The 22815-nt window shown below is 41.6% G+C and overlaps 1 protein-coding gene across 1 annotated transcript in view; it reads right to left on the bottom strand.

Moving 5' to 3' along the window:
- Nucleotides 1–1403: 1403 nt before the first annotated feature.
- The window catches only part of LOC139171592 (RPA-related protein RADX-like), a 92916-nt gene continuing 71504 nt past the window's right edge, over nt 1404–22815 (bottom strand). Inside the window, 6 exon segments of the mRNA XM_070759945.1 lie at nt 1404–3845; nt 7407–7587; nt 9262–9358; nt 12799–12881; nt 13691–13762; nt 18516–18763. Coding sequence (XP_070616046.1) covers nt 3730–3845; nt 7407–7587; nt 9262–9358; nt 12799–12881; nt 13691–13762; nt 18516–18763 — 797 coding nt within the window. The 3' untranslated portion in view covers nt 1404–3729.

Raw genomic sequence — 22815 nt, 5'->3', positions numbered from 1 at the left:
TGGATGTCTCCCCCACATCCACAGTCCTTGGGGCAGGAGCTGGGCCAGAGCTAACCACAACACAGAGGGGGCTTCAATTCCCAGAATCCCCCATAATTTGCCCTCTTTCTTTGGCAATAACCCAGCTCTCTTCTTTTTCAGTGATTTATTCCGCCGAGCATCTCAGTTCCTCTCCAGGCAGTCCTCAAGTTACAACGGCAATTGGCATCCAAAATCCTGTTGCTAAACATATTCACACTTTAATCAGTGTTTTGGCTCTTACTGTACACATCCTGTAGTTATATTTATTTACTTTTTCTAACATGGCAAGCTCCTTTCTGGTCCTGAGATGCAATACTGAATAACAACACGTTAATGACTGCATTGCTTAGCAGTGGTGGAATCCCAGGAGTCCTGGTTGCCATTGTATCTCCAGGACGGTGCAATTCAGCAGGTGGGAAGAGGCGGAGGTCATAGGTAAAAGCCGGAGTAACTTACAACCTCCTGCCTTCTCGCAGATCACGTTCACCTGACTGTGGCTGCAAAAAAATATTAAAGATTCCTGATATTACTCCATGTCTTCCTCTTCTTTTTATCTTCAGTGTTCATCTATAGTGCCTAATATTTTTTAAATTATATCTTCTACTGTGGGTGTTTCCTCCTTCTTGTAGCGTTGTGCAAATATAATTCTTGCTGCTGTCAAAACAGCTAACATCAAATGTACGTTCCCTTTTTAGCCTGTTTTCCTGGTATTATGCCTAACAGACAGGGTGGATTTGATTTTAAACCGAGTCGACTTAAATCACGATTTAAATCACTAGTGAAAAGGCTTGATTTAAAATCGACTCGATTTAAATCATAATTTTTAATAATTTCATTTGTGCATAGTAGAATCTCTCCATTTGTGTTTGATAATTGGGGATTTTGGATAATTTTAGATAATTGGGGTTTTCGATAAATTAGATAATTGGGGTTTTAGATAAATTTAGACTGTTTCAACTACAGTACTAGGTTTGTTATGTTTTTTTGTATTGTTCCTGTTGTAAGCCGCCCTGAGTCTACGGAGAAGGGCGGAAAAGAAAGAAAGAGAGAGAGGGAGGGAGGGAAGGAGGGAAGGAAGGAAGGAGAAGGAGGGAGAGGAAGGAAGGAAGGAGGAGAGGAAGGAAGGAGGAGAGGAAGGAAGGAAGGAGAAGAGGAAGAAAAAGGAGGAGGAAGAGGAGGAGGAGAAGAAGAAGAAGAAGAAGAAGAAGAAGAAGAAGAAGAAGAAGAAGAAGAAGAAGAAGAAGAAGAAGAAGAAGAAGAAGAAGAGAGCTTCAGCAGCAGCAATCTTAACTTTCTGGATTTCTCCAACATTAGGGTTAGACTGTCGAACACACGCCAGCTTATATTCAACGGTTTTTATTTTTTAAAAGAAGAACATCCAAAACAGGCAGTAGTAGAGCTTTATTTACATTTTGTATTCAAAGGAATTCAGTAGAAATCAAATATTTACAATTTCATTTGAACACGAGGCAAAGAGAAAAGGCGTGCTGATTTTTCCTATCGGAATCAATGTGGAAAAAGTTTTAAAAACGTATTAGCGCCGCTCCTCAGTCCACTCAGCCCAGGCTTGCCATCAGAAACGGAAACACAGACGCAAGGTAAAGTGCATTATTAAATATATAGGTCGTTCACTTTGGTGGATGAGGTTTTTGGATTCTACGCAAAGGCACCCTGTGTTCCCCTTGGTTCCCCGTCCCACGACGTTAGAAAAATAATTTTAAAAGTTCACCCGTTCATTAAATTTCCAGTTTAGCCATGTCCGTGCATCGCCTATTTCTGAATATTTACAGTACTCTTTGGGTCTCTTTACTTAGCTGTTTTCTTTGGAGTAGCAGCAACAACAACAACACAATAATTCTCTTTGAACAAGGCCTATTTAAACCTCTGGCAAAGTTAAGAGCAGCACTAACTGACTAAAAATTGGACCACTCGTTGGGCCAGGTGGCAGCTTGTTAAAATTGCAACCACAACAACAAAAACAACCCAGGACAAATTTTATGCAGCTTCCCCCCCTCCCCCCCGTACAAAATAAGTTGCATTGTGCTATCTTGAACATTTTTGCAATGTCCACCGGGTGTTAAATTTGCTGTATTACTGGTGAAAGGGAGGATGGAAAGAAAATATCCCCAGTGTCTTTTACCGTCAAGATTAAAAGCTGAATTGCTTGGCGATTTCACGCATCAAGAGGCGATTCTCAAAAATCAAGGAAACCTCTCAATAAATTACATAAAAGCCGAGTAAATTCAAACCAGTGCTGAAAAGCAACATACACAAACCCAATGGTTTCGACACCTGAAAGCTTTTTTTTTAAAAAAAGCTAACCCCATTAATTTAAACATAACGTGAATATAGGTATATACATATGTAGATATTTATTCTCATAGATTTTCACGGATATATGTATGTAGATTGTTCTGAGTTCGGGTTTTACCCCGTGTAATATTTTGAAAGTCTACGTGACGTTGCGGTGAAATCACATTCACCATCATCAGGCTGAAGTTGTTAGCTTCGTGCTGCTTTGAATATATATGAACTATATTTTGAATATATATGAACTATATTCAAAGCAGCACGAAGCTAACGACTTCAGCCTGATGGTGGTGAATGTGATTTCACCGAAACGTCGCATAGACACTCAAAATATTACACGGGGGTAAAACCCGAACTGAGAACAATCTACATATAAAAATATAGATATACACCGATTATCACATTAAGTTTAAATTATATATACCCTGCTTTCCCCCAAAATAAGACCTCCCCTGATAATAAGCCCAATCGGGCTTTTGAGTACAGGGCAATAAGGCCAAGCGCATATTTCAGGGTTCAAAAAAATATAAGACAGGGTCTTATTTTGCGGGAAACAGGTATGTGTGAATGTGGTGTGTACATACCTAATTTCCCAGAAATATATATATATGATGGTCTTGGCATATTCAGGTTTCTTCCCATGTAGGATTTGGAAATTTCTGGCGACGTTTCGACGAGGTCTCACTCGTCATCTTCAGGCTGGTGTTTCTGTCCCCTGTTCGCCCTAGAACAAGGACAGAAACACCAGCCTAAAGATGACGAGTGGGACCTCGTCGAAACGTCGCCAGAAATTTCCAAATCCTACACGGGAAGAAACCCGAATATGCCAAGACCATCATACCTGTACCTGTGAAAATCTACGAAAACAAATTTTTATATATATATACACACACCTTGTTTCCCCCCCCAAATATGACATGCCCTGATCATAAACCCAATCGGGCTTTTGAGTGGGTGGCAATAAGGCCAAGCATTTATTTCAGGGTTCAGAAAAATATAACACAGAATCTTATTTTCAAGGAAACAAGGTGTGTATATGTGTGTGTGTGTTTTTCCCGACGGGTTAATACTTCTGTATGAAGTTTTATTGCAGGAAAGAGTGGTAACACTCCTAGAAGTTTTGTTCAAAGGATGCCTGGGTGTTTGTTTTTTTTCCTGGGTGGCATCAGACGAAACGGACCGGGAACACTAAAAGAACTAATTCTGGAAAGAAAGAAAGTGAACGGGCAGGCCACGCAAAGAGAATTTCAATCTTAAAATTGTGTATTTTATCTTGGGGGATTGGTGGAGGGTGTGGGTGGGTCTGAAGGGAACATTGCTGCTACGTCAGTCTTGGCGGTGTCCTCGCGGAGGGATGCTGGTTGTCTCAAGCGAACTGCAGTCTTGCGCCAACAGCACCTAGGACTTGATCGGCTGCTCTTGGGCTTCGTCTCCTTCGAAGCCGGGATTGTCAAGTTGGGGCAGCGTGTCCACCTCTGGGGTCTGCGAAGCGTTGACAAGATGGAGATGGTCACCTTGGGAGAAAGGAGGAGGAGGAGGAGGAGGAAGAGGAGGAGATAATAATAATGACAACAACAACAGAGTTGGAAGGGACCTTGGAGGTCTTCTAGTCCAACCCCCTGCTTAGGCAGGAAACCCTACACTACTTCAGACAGAGGGTTATCCAACATCTGCTTAAAAACCTCCAGTGTTGGGGCATTCACAGTTTCTGGAGGCAAGCAGTTCCACTGATTAATTGTTCTGACTGTCAGGAAATTTCTCCTTAGTTCTAAGTTGCTTCTCTCTTAGAAACATAGAAGATTGACGGCGGAAAAAGACCTCGTGGTCCATCTAGTCTGCCCTTATACTATTATTTCCTGTATTTTATCTTAGCATGGGTCGATGTTCATCACAGGCATGTTTACATTCCGTTACTGTGGATTTACCAACCACGTCTGCTGCAGGTTTGTTCCAAGCATCTACTACTCTTTCAGTCAAATAATATTTTCTCATGTTGCTTTTGATCTTTCCCCCAACTAACTTCAGATTGTGTCCCCTTGTTCTTGTGTTCACTTTCCTATTAAAAACACTTCCTTTCTGAACCTCATTTAACCCTTTAATGTATTTAAATGTTTTGATCATGTCCCCCCCTTTCCCTTCTGTCCTCCAGACTACACAGATTGAGTTCATTAAGTCTTTCCTGGTAAGTTTTATGCTTAAGACCTTCCACCATTTTTGTAGCCCGTCTTTGGACCCATTCAAAAATGGTGGAAGGTCTTAAGCATAAAACCTATCAGTTTTATGCTTTTAATGCCATTTAGGATTGTGTTGGCTTTTTTGGCTGCCGCTAAACATGGCTGGCTCATATTTAGATGGTTGTCCACTAGGACCCCAAGATCCCTCTCACAGTCAGTACCATTACACCTGGTTTCACCCAGTCGATATGTGTAGTTTTCAATTTTGATTTCTGAATTTTCAAATTCAGAGCTTTATCTGCTAGCAGAAGAAACTCTTCCATAAACGAGAAGACTGTGACTACAGCAACAACTGGTGGGCTTCCGGCCAGCTGCTGACCTTAAATACCAAGCGGTTTGAAGGCTTATCAGGACGTTAATTGGAATTTTAAAAGAAAGGATAGGACTTAATAGACTTAAATGCCGTTAGGTTTGTAGATCGTTTTGAACACTTCCATCGGTTCAAAAATAGAAAGTGGATTTTTCAAGTCGGAAAAGATTATCTGCTTGGGGATGTTTTTTTGCCAACTATGCCAATAATCCTTATTAACCTTCTACAGTTCCTAATTTTATTAAGGAGGATTTTTCATTCAAAAGCCTTCTTTGAAGGATCCATTCGAGGATTTGGTTGTTACGAACAAGATCATAACTGCCAAATCCTAAACTGGATCATGCAAAAGTTAAAACTTTTCATTCCACTTGTATTAAATCTGTTCAACCACTATTAAACTTCCTCTTCTCATAAGACTGCCCTTTTTTTTAAAAGAGCTCGTTAATTAAATCAGGTGCTACTCTATCAGGCTTCTCCATCTTGGCAGGATAAACCAGAAATATAAACCAGAAATCTATGGCAATAGCCCTACTCAACGGGAATTCCTGGAGATGGTATCCTGATAAGTGTAAAAAAAAATGCTACACGTATTTAGTATAAAGTATAAAATACACACACACACACACAAATACACTGCTCAAAAAAATAAAGGGAACCCTCAAATAACCCATCCTACATCTGAATGAATGAAATATTCCCATTGAATACTTCGTTCTGTACAAAGTTGAATGTGCACAACAGCAGGTGAAATTGATGGTCAATCAGTGTTGCTTCCTAAGTGGACAGTTTGATTCCACAGAAGTCTGATTTACTTGGAGTTATATTGTGTTGTTTGGTTTTTTTAATTTTTTTAAAAAAATCTTTATTAATTATTTACATTAAAAAAAGAAACAACACAACATTTATAGAAGAAAGAAATTACAAAAGAAAAGAAACATACGTACACACACTCAAGATGAAATAAAGCATTATGCTTTATACATAACAGTATTTTTGGTATCAGAACTTAATAAGTGCACCTGCTGGATTGCGGGATAATTGGTTTTTGCAGCTTATTAATTTATAACAATTTTTCCCTTATTTACTAATACACATAGATCTCCTTAGAAACATAGAAACATAGAAGTCTGACGGCAGAAAAAGACCTCCTGGTCCATCTAGTCTGCCCTTATACTATTTCCTGTATTTTATCTTAGGATGGATATATGTTTATCCCAGGCATGTTTAAATTCAGTTACTGTGGATTTATCTACCACGTCTGCTGGAAGTTTGTTCCAAGGATCTACTACTCTTTCAGTAAAATAATATTTTCTCATGTTGCTTTTGATCTTTCCCCCAACTAACTAACCTTAGTTTATTAATATCCATTTCTCTGCCATTACTTTAATTTCCTCTATATCTGTGTTGTTTAAATGTTCCCTTTATTTTTTTGAGCAGTGTATGTTGTGAGTTCAGGATTTTCCCCGCGTAATATTTTGCACTGTTTGTGTTGCTCTGGTGCGAGAGTGCGGGAACAAGCGCAATTTTGCTTCATGCATCTGTGCAGGCAGCAATTATCTCGCATGCGGGGAAGCAAAAAACTTCAACGAAACTTGTGTTCCCATGTGAGATTTTGAGTCCTGCACAGCTGCGGGAAGCAAAATTGTGCGTGATCGCGCACTTGCGCACCAAAATCACAAAGTTGCGTGCAATTAACTGTACCAGCAGGAGCCAACCATTGATAAAGTTTGAGCCTATTTATTGCAGTCTTTCTCTTTCTCTCTCTCCCACACAGGGACATCTGCGCCATCCGATAGTGGGACATACTTTGTCAAGTGGACCGGGTGTCCACTTGACTGATTTTTGCAGCCTTATTTGAAAAGAAACCATCACAAAAACATATATAATAGGGAAAAAAACCCATCCTCTTTCTAATGAAGTGAAAATGAAGATGATTGAAGGTGAGAAAACAGAGAGCTCAGTTTCCTCACCTTCAATCATCTTCATTAAGTAGAGCATACTTTTTTTTCTATCGCTCTCTGTTTTCTCACCTTCAATCATCTTCATTTTTTTATTTCTTCATTGAATTTTCACAAATAGTTCAACTCACAATTTATTCCGTTTTACAGATCATAAACCATCTTTGTTAGTGTTTTTTAGTAAATTTATTTACCTATTACATTCCGTTGTATAGATTAAACATTATACATTTATTTTCTAATATTTATTACATTCACTAAATGATAAATAAAAATCTTTTTTTTGTTGTTGTTAGGAAGAACACATTTTTTCCCTATCATATATGTTGTTTTTGTGATGGTTTCTTTTCAAATAAGGCTTCAATTTCACCTGGTCCACTTGACAAAGAATGACCCCTCCTGAGCCCTTGAATGAAACGCAAACTCCCTCTCCTCGTGGTGGTGCCACCGAATCCCCAGCAGGGGGCAGCCGAGACTGGCCAATTTATGCCAAAGGGAAACGGAAGGGATGCTTGCTCCAGAGAAAAGAACCGAGGGATAGTAACTTGCGAGAGAGAGCTGGAGGAAACTTACTGTCTGGAGTAACCCGCTCCTCTGGAGCCTCTGGAGCGGGTTCGTCGGTCCCCTGCACGGACGCGTACCCCGAGGAGGCGGTCTCGCTATGATTATCTTCTTCGTTAACCGAAGGGATGTTAGAGGCTTCGTCGGGTGTTGTGGGGGTCTGAGTAGCTTCTCCTTGCTCTTCTATGTCCACCTGTGCCGAGTAGAATTTCAGGGGGAGAAACTGGTTAGCAAAAGGTCCTTGGCATAGGCTTAAGGCAAACCCCTCCATTTCCCTTGACCCCCAACAAATGGGACCCAAGGGAATCCTGCCTGCCTCAACCAACATAGAGGCGGCACATGGACATCCGTTTCAATAACCACCGATGCACTTGGCATCCATGAATCTGTCTAATCCTGCCTTGAAGCTATCCAGGTTGACAGCTGTCACCACCTCTTCTGGAAGTGAATTCCATCAACCAAGGACCCTCTGGGTGAAGAAATATTTCCCTTGATTTGTCCTCGCTTTCTTATCTATGAGCGTTAGGGAGTGACTTCAGTAACCGGGTTGTTGAAGCGTGGAACTCATTACCGGGCTCCATAGTGTCATCCCCAAACCCCCAACACTTTACCCTTAGATTATCTACAGTTGACCTATCCAGATTCCTAAGAGGTCAGTAAGGGGCGAGTACAAGTGCACTAGAGTGCCTTCCGTCCCCTGTCCTATTGCTCTCCTATATCTCCTATACCTTTCTTCTATTGCTATATCTCTTCTTCTATTCTTTCATTGATATGTTCTATGACTATATCTTCTTTTCTATTCTTTCTTAGATATATTTTGCTATGAGTATCTCCTCTATAACCTTCATCATGTATTTTACTATGTGTATATACAGTGGTACCTCATGATATGAACCCGGGGTTCGGAAATTTTTTGCCTCTTCTTACAAACTTTTTTTGGCTTACGAACCCACCGCAGATCGCAAAATGGCGCTCTGCTGGGCGTCGCCACCCGGCTGTCACCTTTTAAAACAGCCGGGGGGCTTCTCGGCGTTCTCCCGAACCCGGAGGCCGCCGAGAAGCGCACGGCTGTTTCAGAAGGTTACAGCCGGGCGCCGCCACCCAGCGGAGCGCCGTTTTTGCGATCGGCGTGGTCATTTTCGGCCGATCTGGAGGCTGGAAAGGAGGTGGGGAATCCCAATAGGGAATTTCAAGGGCGGAGCTTTTACATCACGAATACGTCCTTCCTGGAGGCCGAAACGAGCCGGGGTGGCACAGCAGGTAGAGTGCTGTACTGCAGGCCACTGAAGCTGACTGTAGATCTGCAGGTCAGCGGTTCAGATCTCATCACCGGCTCAAGGTTGACTCAGCCTTCCATCCTTCCGAGGTGGGTCAAATGAGGACCCAGATTGTGGGGGCAATAGCCTAGCTCTGTTAAAAAGTGCTATTGCTAACATGTTGTAAGCCGCCCTGAGTCTAAGGGGAAGGGCGGCATAAAAATCGAATGAATGAATGAATAAATAAACCCACTAAAACCCTCATTGTGTATTGGACTAACTAGCTAACTAACTAACTAACTAACTAAATAACTAAATAAATAAAACATGGTATGGTCCGTGTACTCTTCCCCAAAGGGACTTCAATTACCTTTCAAAGAGGGTGAACGAACGTCTTAAGTTTGCAAGTGTGTTTTGCATAGAAAACAACCTTTGAAACCTGTATGGAGGACTTACACAGAAACTGTTGTTTAAGCTTCCTCCTTGCAAATGGGCGAAAATGTCTTTCTAAGAGGATAAGAGCCCTGTTTTCTACTGCAAATCCTGTAATGGCCAATAAATAAATAAATAAATCAGGTAATGAGTAACTTAACTACAGCTCGCAGGTTTACCTCGATTCCCAAAGCCTTGAGTATGTCACATTTACACATAGGGCAGGTCCTATGCTCCAGGAGCCAGGGATCAATGCAGCTCTTGTGAAACAGATGGCTGAAAAAGAAAAAAGAATTTATGGCATGGCTCCACAGATCTGAGCATTTTATACATACTGCTCAAAAAAATAAATAAAGGGAACACTCAAATAACACATCTTAGATCTGAATGAATGAAATATTCTCATTGAATCCTTTGTTCTATAGAAAGTTGAATGTTTGTTTTTTTATTCATTCATTCATTCATTCATTCATTCATTCATTCATTTATTTTATTTATTTATTGGATTTGTATGCCGCCCCTCTCCGCAGACTCGGGGCGGCTAACAACAATGTTAAAACAACATGTAACAATCCAATTTAATAAAACAACTAAAAACTCTTATTATAAAAAACCAAACATACCATGCATAACTTGTAATGGCCTAGGGGAAGGAATATCCTAACTCCCCCATGCCTGGCGACAAAGGTGGGTCTTGAGTAATTTGCGAAAGACAAGGAGGGTGGGGGCCATTCTAATCTCTGGGGGGAGTTGATTCCAGAGGGCCGGGGCCGCCACAGAGAAGGCTCTTCCTCTGGGCCCCGCCAAACGACATTGTTTGGTCGACGGGACCCGGAGAAGGCCAACTCTGTGGGACCTTATCGGTCGCTGGGATTTGTGCGGTAGAAGGCGGTTCCGGATGTATTCTGGCCCAATGCCATGTAGGACAGCAGGTGAAATTGACTGTCAATCAGTGTTGCTTCCTAAATGGACCATTTGATTTACTTGGAGTTATATTGTGTTGTTTAAGTGTTCCCTTTAATTTTTTTTGAGCAGTGTATATATATAAACTTAGAAAATTTATACATACAATATACACTGCTCAAAAAAAAGTAAAGAGAACACTTAAAAAATAGAATATAACTCCAAGTAAATCAAACTTCTGTGAAATCAAACTGTCCACTCGGGAAGCAACACTGACAATCAATTTCACATGCTGTTGTGCAAATGGAATAGTTGTGCAAATGAAATATTCAAGGAGAACATTTCATTCATTCAGATCTAGGATGTGTTATTTGAGCGTTCCCTTTATTTTTTTGAGCAGTATATATTCATACATATATATATACATGCACATATACATATTTATTTGGCAGTGGACCAGAGTACCTTCGGAACTGCCTGCTACCGCATGAATCCCAGCGACCGATAAGGTCCCACAGAGTTGGCCTTCTCCGGGTCCCGTCGACCAAACAATGTCGTTTGGCGGGCCCCAGGGGAAGAGCCTTCTCTGTGGCGGCCCTGGCCCTCTGGAATCAACTCCCCCCGGAGATTAGAACTGCCCCCACTCTTCTTTTCTTCCATAAATTTTATGTACGCTGAGAGCATATGCACCAAGACAAATTCCTTGTGTGTCCAATCACACTTGGCCAATAAAAATTCTATTCTATTCCATTCTATTCTATTCTAAATTATTCAAGACCAATCTATACTGCTAGGCATGGGGGAGTTGAGACACCTTTTCCCCCAGGCTTTTTATATTTTTATATTTATGTTTGGTATGTATGTGCTGTTTGCTTTTTAATATGATAGGGTTTTATATGCTTCTTTTAATATTAGATTTGTTTGGCATTAATATTGTTTTATTACCGTTGTGAGCCGCCCCGAGTCTTCGGAGAGGGGCGGCATACAAATGTAATAAATTGAATTGAATTGCTAAATTTGTGTCTCTCTGGGTGTGTTTGTAGAGATTCTACCTACCTACCATCGACCAGACACCTGGAAACTAGCCCTAGTCAACAAACAAGTTATAACCACAACCTCATCCTCTCCATCAACTAATCAAGATGTTACAACACAGCCAACCAACCAGTTTACAACAACTAAGCCAGTCTTCCACACCCCCACATCTCTATTTATAGAAAAACCGGCAGCTCCAACCACACTTGGTTCGCACCACCACAAAGCCGAAAACACGGGCCTGAAGATGACGAGTGGGACCTCGTCGAAATGTCACCACGATGCTCTCAATCTTACATGGGAAAAGATATGAATGCACCAAGACCTACACACGCACGCACACAAAATTGACTTCGGTCACACCTTAGATTATGTTTTGCTTGGTCATGGTCTGCTAATCAATCACTAGTAGGTTTGCTGACGTACCATAGGTGAATATACCATGGTGTACTTTGATTTTTCCTTGTTGTCTTTTCAATCCAATTACTGTTCAAAAGGGCACAGAGGTTTATCATCATTCAACGGTTAAAATAGGGAGTCCTGGTATGCATATGGAATATGGCGATATAGGGCTACTTGTAGGAATATTGTTATGCAAAGGTTTTTGTTATTTTTAGGAACCTAACATTGTATGTATAAATCTGTATGTATAAATACAAATACAAATTATATATGTATAAATTTGTATGTATGTATAAATTTGCTAAGTTTAAGACTGCAGTTATTTAAAATATAGTTCGTTCATTCCTTCATTCTATCATCTATCATTCTACCTACCTACCTACATACAGGATCTATCTATCTATCTATCTATCTATCTATCTATCTGTCTGTCTGTCTGTCTGTCTGTCTGTTTGTCTGTCTGTCTGTCTGTCATTCATTCTACCATTTTATTCTTCTATCTATCCTTCTATCTTTCCATCCATCCATCCATCCATCCATCCATCCATCCATCATGTACTTATCTTCTTATCTTCTATATCTATATCTATATATCTATCTATATCTACCGTACATCTATATGTATGTATGAATGTATGTTTAAATGGCAATCCAAAGCATCTAGAATGCTGTAATGCTATAACTAGACACAAGAACAGTTTTTTTCCGAACGCCATCACTCTGCTAAACAAATAATTCCCTCAACACTGTCAGACTTTCTACTAAATCTGCACTTCTACTAGTTTTTCTCATCATTCCTTTCACCCATTTCCTCCCATGTTGACTGTGTGACTGTAACTTGTTGCTTATATCCTAAGATTTTTATTAATATTGCTTCTTCATTGCTTATTTGGCCCCTATGACAATCATTAAGTGTTGTATCATATGATTCTTGACAAATGTATATTTTATTTTATGTACACTGAGAGCATCTGCACCAAGACAAATTCCTTGTGTGTCCAATCACACTTGGCCAATAAAATTCTATTTATTCTATTCTAATTGCTATACCATCTAAAATACTATAAAAGCAATTATAGCATTCTAGACCAGTGATTTCCGACCTTGGCAACGTTTAAGACTTGTGAACTTCAAATCCCAGAATTCCCCTTGCTGGCAGGGAGAATTATGGGAGTTGAAGTCTACCAGTCTTAAAGTTGCCAAGGTTGGTCACCTGCCCCCTGCCCCCCCCCCCCATCTAGACTTACATTTACACCTCAACTCAACTGATAAGTGTCAATTCAGCCAATTATTGATCGAGAGGAACCAAAGCCGAGCCAGGAGCAGAGAGGGAGCGAGAAGGGGAATGAGCAGGGGAGGGGGAAGAATTAACCTACTTGCAGGTTAAAATTCGGACGACGTCATTTGCTTTGTACGCTTCAATGCACACCGCACAGCTGTCTGCATCAGGGCCAGTTTCCTTTAAAGAAGAGAAAGAAAACATTTTTTTCCTTGTGTTCAACTAATGGGAGGGATTGAGACTCAAGCTGACAGCCCCTTGGAAGGACGGTCCACCAGCTCGGCAGTCTCCGAAAACGATGTTTTACAACACAAAACTAAACAAAGATGGATTCCTGAGAATCACTGAGAGCCTTCCTTCCTTCCTTCCCTTCCCCCCTTCCCTTCCCCACTTCCCTCCCCTTCCTTCCCTTCCCCACTTCCCTCCCCTTCTTCCCTTCCTTCCCTTCTCTTCCCTCCCCTTCCTTCCTTCTCTCCCTCTCTTACCTTCCCCACTTCCCTCCCCTTTCTTCCTTCCCTCCCCTTCCTTCCTTCCTTCCTCTCTTCCTTCCTTCCTTCCCCACTTCCTTCCCTTCCCCACTTCCTTCCCCTTCCTTCCTTCCTCTCTCTCTTCCCCTTCCTTCCCTTCCCCACTTCCCTCCCCTTCCTTCCTTCCTTCCCTCCTTCCCTCCCTCCCCCACTTCCCTCCTCCTCCTCTTCTTTCTTTTTTTTTTGCTCCCCAAAATTAATAGACATATTTTGTCATATCAGTCCCACCTCCGGAACAAACGTCAACAAAACCATTGTTAAAAACCCCCAGAATTTAATTCTCTCTCTCTCTTTTCACACCGACTTGTGTTCAAAACACCTCTCCTTGCACCAAAAAACCCAGGGTCATCCTTATTGTCTGGAACAGTCACAAGAACAGGCTGGGCAGGTGCCTTTTTTTAATTTATTGTTTAGGATGGTGCAACCTGCTCGGAAAAGAGGATGTTCTTTTTTGGGTCATACCTCGTCTCCCTGTTTTAAGGTGCGCAGCTGCAGCTGTCCAATGGCCTTCCGGGCGTCTGCTTTCAGCCGTCTCTGTAATAGACAAGCGGTGGGTCAGTCACTGCAGAACCGGTTCTCCCGTTCAATGTTTGGACAGGCTGCCCAACCAACAATGGGTGAGGGTGTTTCTTTGCAAGAGAGGGCGCACACCTACCTAGGAATATTACCCAGGGCGTAATTATGTCAAGAGTCTGCAGGTATGTGGCTTGAAGTGTTTACTTGGCACGTACAAAATATTACCTAGTTTATACAGAGGGGTTTCGTAGCCAAACGGGAAGCATTCCAGTGGAAGTTCCCACATGCCAAACAAATTGTTTTCAGGTGACCAGTTAAGGTTAAAACAAGGTGAACTTGCTTCACGCTCTCCAAAACGTCTTTCTTTCTTTCTTTCTTTCTTTCTTTCTTTCTTTCTTTCTTTCTTTCTTTCTTTCTTGGATTTGTATGCCGCCCCTCTCCGTAGACTCGGGGCGGCTAACAACAGTAATAAAAAACATCATGCAAATCCAATACTAAAAACAACTAAAAAAACCTTATTATAAAACTAAACATCCATACAAAAGAAACATACCATGCATAAATTATAAAGGCTTAGGGGGAAAGAATGTCTCAATTCCCCCATGCCTGACGGCAGAGGTGGGTTTTCAGGAGCTTACGAAAGGCAAGGAGGGTGGGGGCAATTCTAATCTCTGGGGGCAGTTGATTCCAGAGGGTCGGGGCCACCACAGAGAAGGCTTTTCCCCTGGGCCCCGCCAAGCGACATTGTTTTGTTGACGGGACCCGGAGAAGGCCCACTCTGTGGGACCTAACCGGTCGCTGGGATTTATATACGAGGGTCGCCCAGAAAATGCACATTTCCCCCCCTGAGTCTATAATAATGGTATGAATGAGAAACTTTAGATATAGTGATCCCTGGTTTTTCGCGGGGGAGGCGTTCCAAGACCACCCGTGAAAAACGAATTTCCGTGAAGTAGAGGAAAGATATTTTTTTATGTATTTAACGATCATTTGGACTTTTAAAACCCACCCTTTGCATTAAACAGTCACTCTATAATGTTTCTCAGCCGGAACTACATGTGATATCCTACCACTACAACAGTACTGTAGAAGAATTTTATGAATTTTAATGGATTTAAAATTTTCAATGGATTTAATGGATTTAAGCCCCCTTTGAAAACCCGTGAAGTAGCGAATCCGCAAAAGATGAACCTCGAAGCAGCGAGGGATTACTGTAATGAGTTCCCTGATAATTCCCTGATATTTCCCGAACCCCCAATTTCCCTGATAATTCCCCGATTTCCCCGTTTTCCAGGTTTGCAGGACACCCTGACGACTATAATGCTCAAAAAATAAATAAATAAAGGGAACACTCAAATAACACATCCTAGATCTGGATGAATGAAATATTCTCACTGAATACTTAGAGTTATATTCTATTATTTAAGTGTTCCCTTTATTTTTTTTGAGCAGCGGCCGGTTAGGTCCCACAGAGTTGGCCTTCTCCGGGTCCAGTCGTCTAAACAATGTCGTCTGGCGGGACCCAAGGGAAGAGCCTTCTGTGTGGCGGCCCTGACCCTCTGGAACCAGCTCCCCCCAGAGATTAGGATTGCCCCCACCTTCCTTGCCTTTCGGAAACTCCTTAAAACCCACCTTTGCCATCAGGCATGGGGGAACTGAGACATCTTCCCTTGCCTATGTAGTTTTATGTATGGAACCGTATGTTTGTGTGTATGCTTTTTATATAATGGGGTTTTTAGATTTTTAATGTAAACTGTTATTTTAGACTTCAAGATTAGATTTGCTTATTGTATATTGTTTCTATCACTGCTGTGAGCCACCCCAAGTCTGCAGAGAGGGGCGGCATACAAATCTAATTGTTGTTGTTGTTGTTATTATTATTATTATTATTATTATTATTATTATTATTATTATTATTATTATTATTATTTAGATTTGCATGCCGCCCCTCTCTGTAGACTCGGGGTGGCTCACAACACAATAAAAACAGTTCATGAGAAATCTAATAATTTACCATTTAAAATATTTTTAAAAAACCTATTATTAAGCATACATACATACAAACATACCATACATAAATTGTATAGGCCCGGGGGAAATATCTCAGTTCCCCCATTCCTGACGACAAAGGTGGGTTTTGAGGAGTTTATGAAAGGCAAGGTGGGTAGGGGCAGTTCTAATCTCTGGGGAGAGCTGGTTCCGGAGAGTCGGGGCCACCACAGAGAAGGCTCTTCCCCTGGGGCCCGCCAACCGACATTGTTTAGTAGTAGTAGTAGCAGCAGTAGTAGTAGTAGTAGTAATAATAATAATAATAATAATAATAATAATAATAATAATAATATCCCCAACTCCACTCCCAGTTTTCCACAGCACCAAATGTGGCAGGTTTGAAGATCCAAGGCCCCAAAAATGGTTCCCAGGGCCGAAATACAGCTTTGAACTGGCCTCAATTTTTTTCCCCTGTCCATAGAATGAAAAGAAAGCGCATCTATTTAACTTCCTCTGGCTAGAAGTAATTCATTTTTTTTTTCATCGCAGGCACCACCGAGATGGTAGCAAAGCAATATTCTCCGTTTTTAATCTTATTGATGAATGCCAACTACCGTGGATACGATTTGAAAAATTTCCTCGGTCTTTGATTGCTTTGACACCCAACTATAGTGATATCAGAAGCTTTCCCACCAAACAGTCATCCAGTGGCCCGCATTAGATTAGGCCGTCATAGATATTTAATGATCTCGAAAGATTCACATCCTTTTATGAGGCTGTAAATACAGATGAGCTATTACGCATTCATTTCGCCCAGAGGCAACTCATTAAGCCTTGGCAAATTAATTTTCGTTTGGATAGGAGAAGCAAGCGAAAAGGTTGTAATTATACACTGGAAGAACTTGAAGGGCCTATTACGAAGGGAGCCTCCAAGGTGCCACGCCAGCTATGCACGGAAAAATCCATAAAGGAGAGCGCACACCAGTTTTGCTTCAAAGGGTTTGGAGGTGATACGTCTTGGAAGGCTCTTAAAGGATGTTGCAGGAGCTATTTAAAAAATCCATAAAAGTATTCCAAGAATTTATTTACCGACTTTGGAAATCAGCTGTTCGCCAAAAGCTGAAATGATTTAGAAAATAGTGTATCCTTTGGAGTTGTCTACTGGCTGGGACAAGAGAGTATTTCTGACTAGAGTCCATACTAGATCATTAAAATTAAAATTAATAAAATTAATAAAATTAATAAAATTAATAATAATAATAATAATAATAATAATAATAATAATAATAATAATAATAGAAACATAGAAGACTGACGGCAGAAAAAGACCTCATGGTCCATCTAGTCTGCCCTTATACTATTTCCTGTATTTTATCTTACAATAGATCTATGTTTCTCCCAGGCATGTTTAAATTCAGTGGCTGTGGATTTACCAACCATGTCTGCTGGAAGTTTGTTCCAAGGATCTACTACTCTTTCAGTAAAATAATATTTTCTCACGTTGCTTTTGATCTTTCCCCCAACTAACTTCAAATTGTGTCCCCATAATAATAATAATAATAATAATAATAATAATAATAATAATAATAATAATAATAATAATAATAATTTTATTATTATTTTATTATTATTATTATTATTATTAAATATTTAATAATAATTTAGTAAACAATAATAATAAATATTAAATAATAATGATAATCATAATTCAGACACAATAGAAATTCCATAAATTCCCCCAAAATCTGGAAATGCATTATATTATTACCGTATTTTCCAGAATATAAGACACACCTTTTTCCTCCCTAAAAGAGGCTGATAATTTGGGTGCGTCTTATACTCTAAATGTAGCTTTTTTTCCAGCCCTAACTAGCTGCTAACGATCTTCCCAGCTCTTACCTTGCAGGCTCTTTAGTTGTTTCTGTCTGCGAAGAATGTTTTCCAAGTCTTTCCAGGGTTTTTTTTTCTCATTACTCTAACTTACTCCAAATGTTTCTTTCCAGCCCTAGCACTGTTCCCAGCGCTTACCTGCTTGCAAGTCCTTTCATTGTTACTCTCTGTGAAGAATATTTTCTAACCCCTAAGTTTTTGCAGAGGTTTTTTCCCATTGCTCTACTTCTTCCAACTGTTTCTTTCCAGGTGCTAACAATTTCCCCAGCTCTTACTGTCTTGCAAGCTCTTTAATTGTTACTCTCTCCAAATACAGTAGTCCCTCACCTATCGCTGGTGTTACGTTCCAGACCCGGCCGCGATAGGTGAAATCCGCGATGGGGAATTTATCGACTGATAGTACTTATTTAAGAATTTATATTGTAATTGTTTGGTAAGTTTTCATTGTTTTAAGTGTTTATAAACCCTTCCCACACAGTATTTATTTTAGATACAGTATTTAAATACAGTATTTACAATTTTAGATTTTTTTTTTTTTGGAAAAACCTGCCGATCGAGTTCGGCGGGCTGTTTAAATCTGCCGATCGACTTCCTCAGAAACCCGCGATGAAGTGAAGCCGCAGTAGGTGAAGCGCGGTATAGCGAGGGACTACTGTAAAGTTTTTTTAAAAGCCCTTTACCAGGGGATAAAATAATGTGCTGAAACTGACCAGACTAAGGATGCTAGCCAGATTAATACCTGGTAAGCAGAGTTTTCCCCCTATTTTCCTCCCCAAAAACTAAGGTGCGTCTTATACTCCGGTGCGTCTTATACTCCTAAAAATACAGCAATAAAATAAATAATAAAAAAGAGCTAGTTTGACAACAGGGAGTACGGAACGACACGACTCACCTGTCTCCTGTTCTGGGCCCTCGCGACCCGGAGCCTTCGAGCGGAATAAAAGATGAAGTATCCCACCGTGGCAGCCGTGACGATGAAGAAGGAGACCGAGACGAAGAAAATGGAGTAGTTGTTCATCCATGACCCATGCTTTTTGCCGACTTCGATAGCCATGGTGACTTGGTAGCCCTTTTGGATCTTCTGAAGGATCTCCCGGCCTTTGGCGTAGCTGATCATGATGGCCACCGTGTTTCCCGTCCCTGGGAGAGAGGAAAGGTTGGAGCGCTGTTATAGGTCAGTGACGGCGAACCTTTACTTCCCCTTCGGGTGTAGTGTATACACACTATTGTGCATGCGCGAGTGCCCACACCCATAATTCAATGGCTGGAGAGGGCAATTCCTTGTGTGTCCAATCACACTTGGTGCGGAGAGGGGCGGCATACAATTATTATTATTTATTGGATTTGTATGCCGCCCCTCTCCGCAGACTCGGGGCAGCTAACAACAGCAGTAAAACAGTACAACAAAATCCAATACTAAAAAAACAGTTAAAAACCCATTATATAAAAACCAATCATACATACAAACATACCATACATAAAATTGTAAAGGCCTAGGGGGAAAGTGTATCTTAGTTCCCCCATGCCTGGCGGCAGAGGTGGGTTTTAAGCAGCTTACGAAAGGCAAGGAGGGTGGGGGCAATTCTAATCTCTGGGGGGAGTTGATTCCAGAGGGTTGGGGCCACCATAGACAAGGCTCTTCCTCTGGGTCCCGCCAAGCGACATTGTTTGGTTGACGTGACCCGGAGAAGACCCACTCTGTGGGACCTAACTGGTCGCTGGGATTCCTGCAGCAGAAGGCGGTCCCTGAGATATTCTGGTCCGGTGCCATGAAGGGCTTTATAGGTCATAACCAACACTTTGAATTGTGACCGGAAACTGATCGGCAACCAATGCAGACTGCGGAGTGTTGGTGTAACATGGGCATATTTGGGAAAGCCCATGATTGCTCTCGCAGCTGCATCCTGCATGATCTGAAGTTTCCGAACACTTTTCAAAGGTAGCCCCATGTAGAGAGCGTTACAGTAGTCGAGCCTCGAGGTGATGAGGGCATGAGTGACTGTGAGTAGTGACTCCTGGTCCAAATAGGGTTGCAACTGGTACACCAGGCGAACCTGGGCGAATGCCCCCCTCACCACAGCTGAAAGGTGTTTCTCTAATGTGAGCTGTGGATCGAGGAGGACGCCCAAGTTGCGAACCCTCTCTGAGGGGGTCAATGATTCTCCCCCCAGGGTAATGGACGGACAGATGGAATTGTCCTTGGGAGGCAGGACCCACAGCCACTCCGTCTTGTCTGGGTTGAGTTTGAGTTTGTTGACACCCATCCAGGCCCCAACAGCCTCCAGGCACTGGCACATCACTTCCACTGCTTCGTTGACTGGACATGGGGTGGAGATGTATAACTGGGGATCATCGGCATATTGATGATACCTCACCGCATGCCCTTGGATGATCTCACCCAGAATAAAGAATTCTATTCTATTCTTCATTCCAATATTACTATTCTATTCCATTCCACTCCATTCTAGAATCAGAGAGGTATCAGGGAGAGTCTCAAAGCTCTAAGCCAGTGTTTCCCAACCTTGACAACTTGAAGATATTTGGACTTCAACTCCCAGAATTCCCCAGCCAGCGAATGGGCCCTGTGCTCTTCAACATTTCCATCAACGACTTGGACGAGGGAATAGAAGAGTCTTCGGAGAGGGGCGGCATACAAATCCAAATAATAAATAAATAAATAAATAAATAAACTGATCAAATTCGCAGACGACACCAAGCTGGCAGGGGTAGCCAATACCCTAGAAGACAGGCTCAAATTACAGAAAGACCTAGACAGACTAACACAGTGGGCCCACACCAAGAAAATGATGTTGAACATGGACAAGAGCAAAGTCCTTCACCTAGGCAGAAAAAACCCTGGACCACATACAACCTGGGAGAAACCCCTCTTAGCAGTAGCGACTGCGAAAGAGACCTCGGAGTCTTGGTGCACAATCAACTAAACATGAGCCAACAATGTGCAGCAGCAGTTAAAAAAGCCAACACAATCCTAAACTGCATCAACAGTGGAATACACTCCAAGACCAGGGAAGTCTTAATACCACTCTACTACGCCCTGGTCCGACCACACCTGGAGTACTGTATTCAGTTCTGGTCACCACACTTCAAAAGAGACATTGAAACTCTGGAGAAGGTGCAGAAAAGAGCAACCAAGATGATTAAGGGATTGGAAACCAAGACTTACGAAGAGAGACTGAGGGAACTGGGCATGGATAGCCTAGAGAAAAGGAGGGCCAGAGCGGACATGATAGCAGTCTACAAGTATACAAGGGGATGTCACAGAGAGGAGGGGATCACTTTATTCTTCAGGGCACCAGAGGGCCTGACGAGGAACAACGGCTGGAAGCTGACCAAGGAGATTCAACATGGAGATAAGGAGGAACTTCCTGACGGTCAGAGCGATCAACCAATGGAACAACCTACCAGCGGACGTTGTGAACTCCAACACTCTGGACATTTTAAAGAGAAGATTGAACTGCCACTTGACTGGTGTGCTATAGGGTTCCTGCTTGGGCAGGGGGTTGAACTCGATGGCCTTCATGGTCCCTTTCAACTCTAACAATAAATAAAAATAAATAAATATCTTCAAGTTGCCAAGGTTGGGAAACACTGCTCTAGGCCAACGATGGCAAACCTTTTTTTCCTCAGGTGCTATTGTCACGCTATTTTCTACTTAAGAACCTGGTCCCGAAACAAATGAAGTTCGTAAGTAGAGGTACCACTCTAATAGGAGCAGGAATGACTTGTTTGATCTGTAAGGTTTTTCTAGAATATCCCTTGCACACCCCGCTACCAGTTTTGCAATCTAGCTCCATTTAAATGAATGCAATTATCTTTCTGGGAACATTTAATCGAAAGTGTGCCAGTTGTGCCGTGGCACAGATTACCACCTCTGGTGCCAGGCTTAAAAGAGTTTCCAACTCGCCTTATCTGTATAAGGGCCGGGCGAATTAATTTCGCACTATCTTGAAAGTGTCCGTCACAAATGGGCAGGGATTATTCAGCTGGTTCCGGCTTCTCTTTTGTATTCCGTATCAGATGAAAACCCAAGGAGTCCGCAGACCCATGTCTTTAGAAGTATGAGGGGCTCCCTGGCGCTCTCTCTAAGCTTGGCGGCTTTCTTTTTCCTCCTTAATATTTTTTTTATGGAGTTATAAAGTAATGTAAAATACAAAAGTATAGGAAAGTAGTGGGGAGGTAATGGGGAGGGGAAGGGAAGGGGAGGGAAGGAAAAAAGAAGAAAAGGGAAGGAAAGGGAAGGAAAAAAGAAAGGAAAGGAAAAAGAAGGGAAGGGAAGGAAAGGAAAGGGAAAAAGAAGAAGAGGAAAGGGAAGGAAAAAAGTAGGGAAGGGAAGGAAAGGGAAAAACAAGAGAAAGAAAGAAAAGGAAAAAGAAGGGAAGGGAAGGAAAGAAAAGGAAAAAAGAAGGGAAGGGAAGGAAAAAAGTGAAGGAAAGGAAAGGAAAAAAGAAGGGGAGGACAGGAAAAAAGAAGGAAAAGAAAGGAAAAAGAAGGGAAGGAAAGGGAAGCGAACGAAAAAAGAAGGAAAGGAAAAAAGAAGAGAAAGAAAGGAAAGGAAAAAAGAAGGGAAGGAAAGGAAAAAAGAAGGGAAGGAAAGGAAAAAGAAGGGAAGGAAAAAAGAAGAGAAAGAAAGGAAAGGAAAAAAGAAGGGAAGGAAAGGAAAAAAGAAGGAAAAGAAAGGAAAAAGAAGGGAAGGAAAAAAGAAGAGAAAGAAAGGAAAGGAAAAAAGAAGGGAAGGGAAGGAAAAAAGTGAAGGAAAGGAAAGGAAAAAAGAAGGGGAAGAAAGGAAAAAAGAAGGAAAAGAAAGGAAAAAGAAGGGAAGGAAAGGGAAGCGAACAAAAAAAGAAGGAAAGGAAAAAAGAAGAGAAAGAAAGGAAAGGAAAAAAGAAGGGAAGGAAAGGAAAAAAGAAGGGAAGGAAAGGGGAAAAAAAAGGGAAGGAAAGGAAAGGAGCATTGACTTTGGACTCTGTCACACTAAAATAAGGCATTAACATCAAATCACAACTTTTTGCTTCTTTTCAGAAATATATGAACAAGCCATTTCCATATCAGCCTGACTGCTTTCTTGCAGACGTCTCATTACCCAAACTGGGCAACGCCATCAGTGCTGGAAGGGAGTGGGGTTTGTTGAATGGAAGAGATGGGAGACGACTGTGGGGCCCTTGGTGCTGTCT

This window comes from Erythrolamprus reginae, chromosome 8, assembly GCF_031021105.1.
Source record: "Erythrolamprus reginae isolate rEryReg1 chromosome 8, rEryReg1.hap1, whole genome shotgun sequence".
Classification (NCBI taxonomy): Eukaryota; Metazoa; Chordata; class Lepidosauria; order Squamata; family Dipsadidae; genus Erythrolamprus; species Erythrolamprus reginae.
The sequence above is the reverse complement of the archived record's forward strand: the minus strand, read 5'-3'. Positions and strand labels throughout refer to the sequence as shown.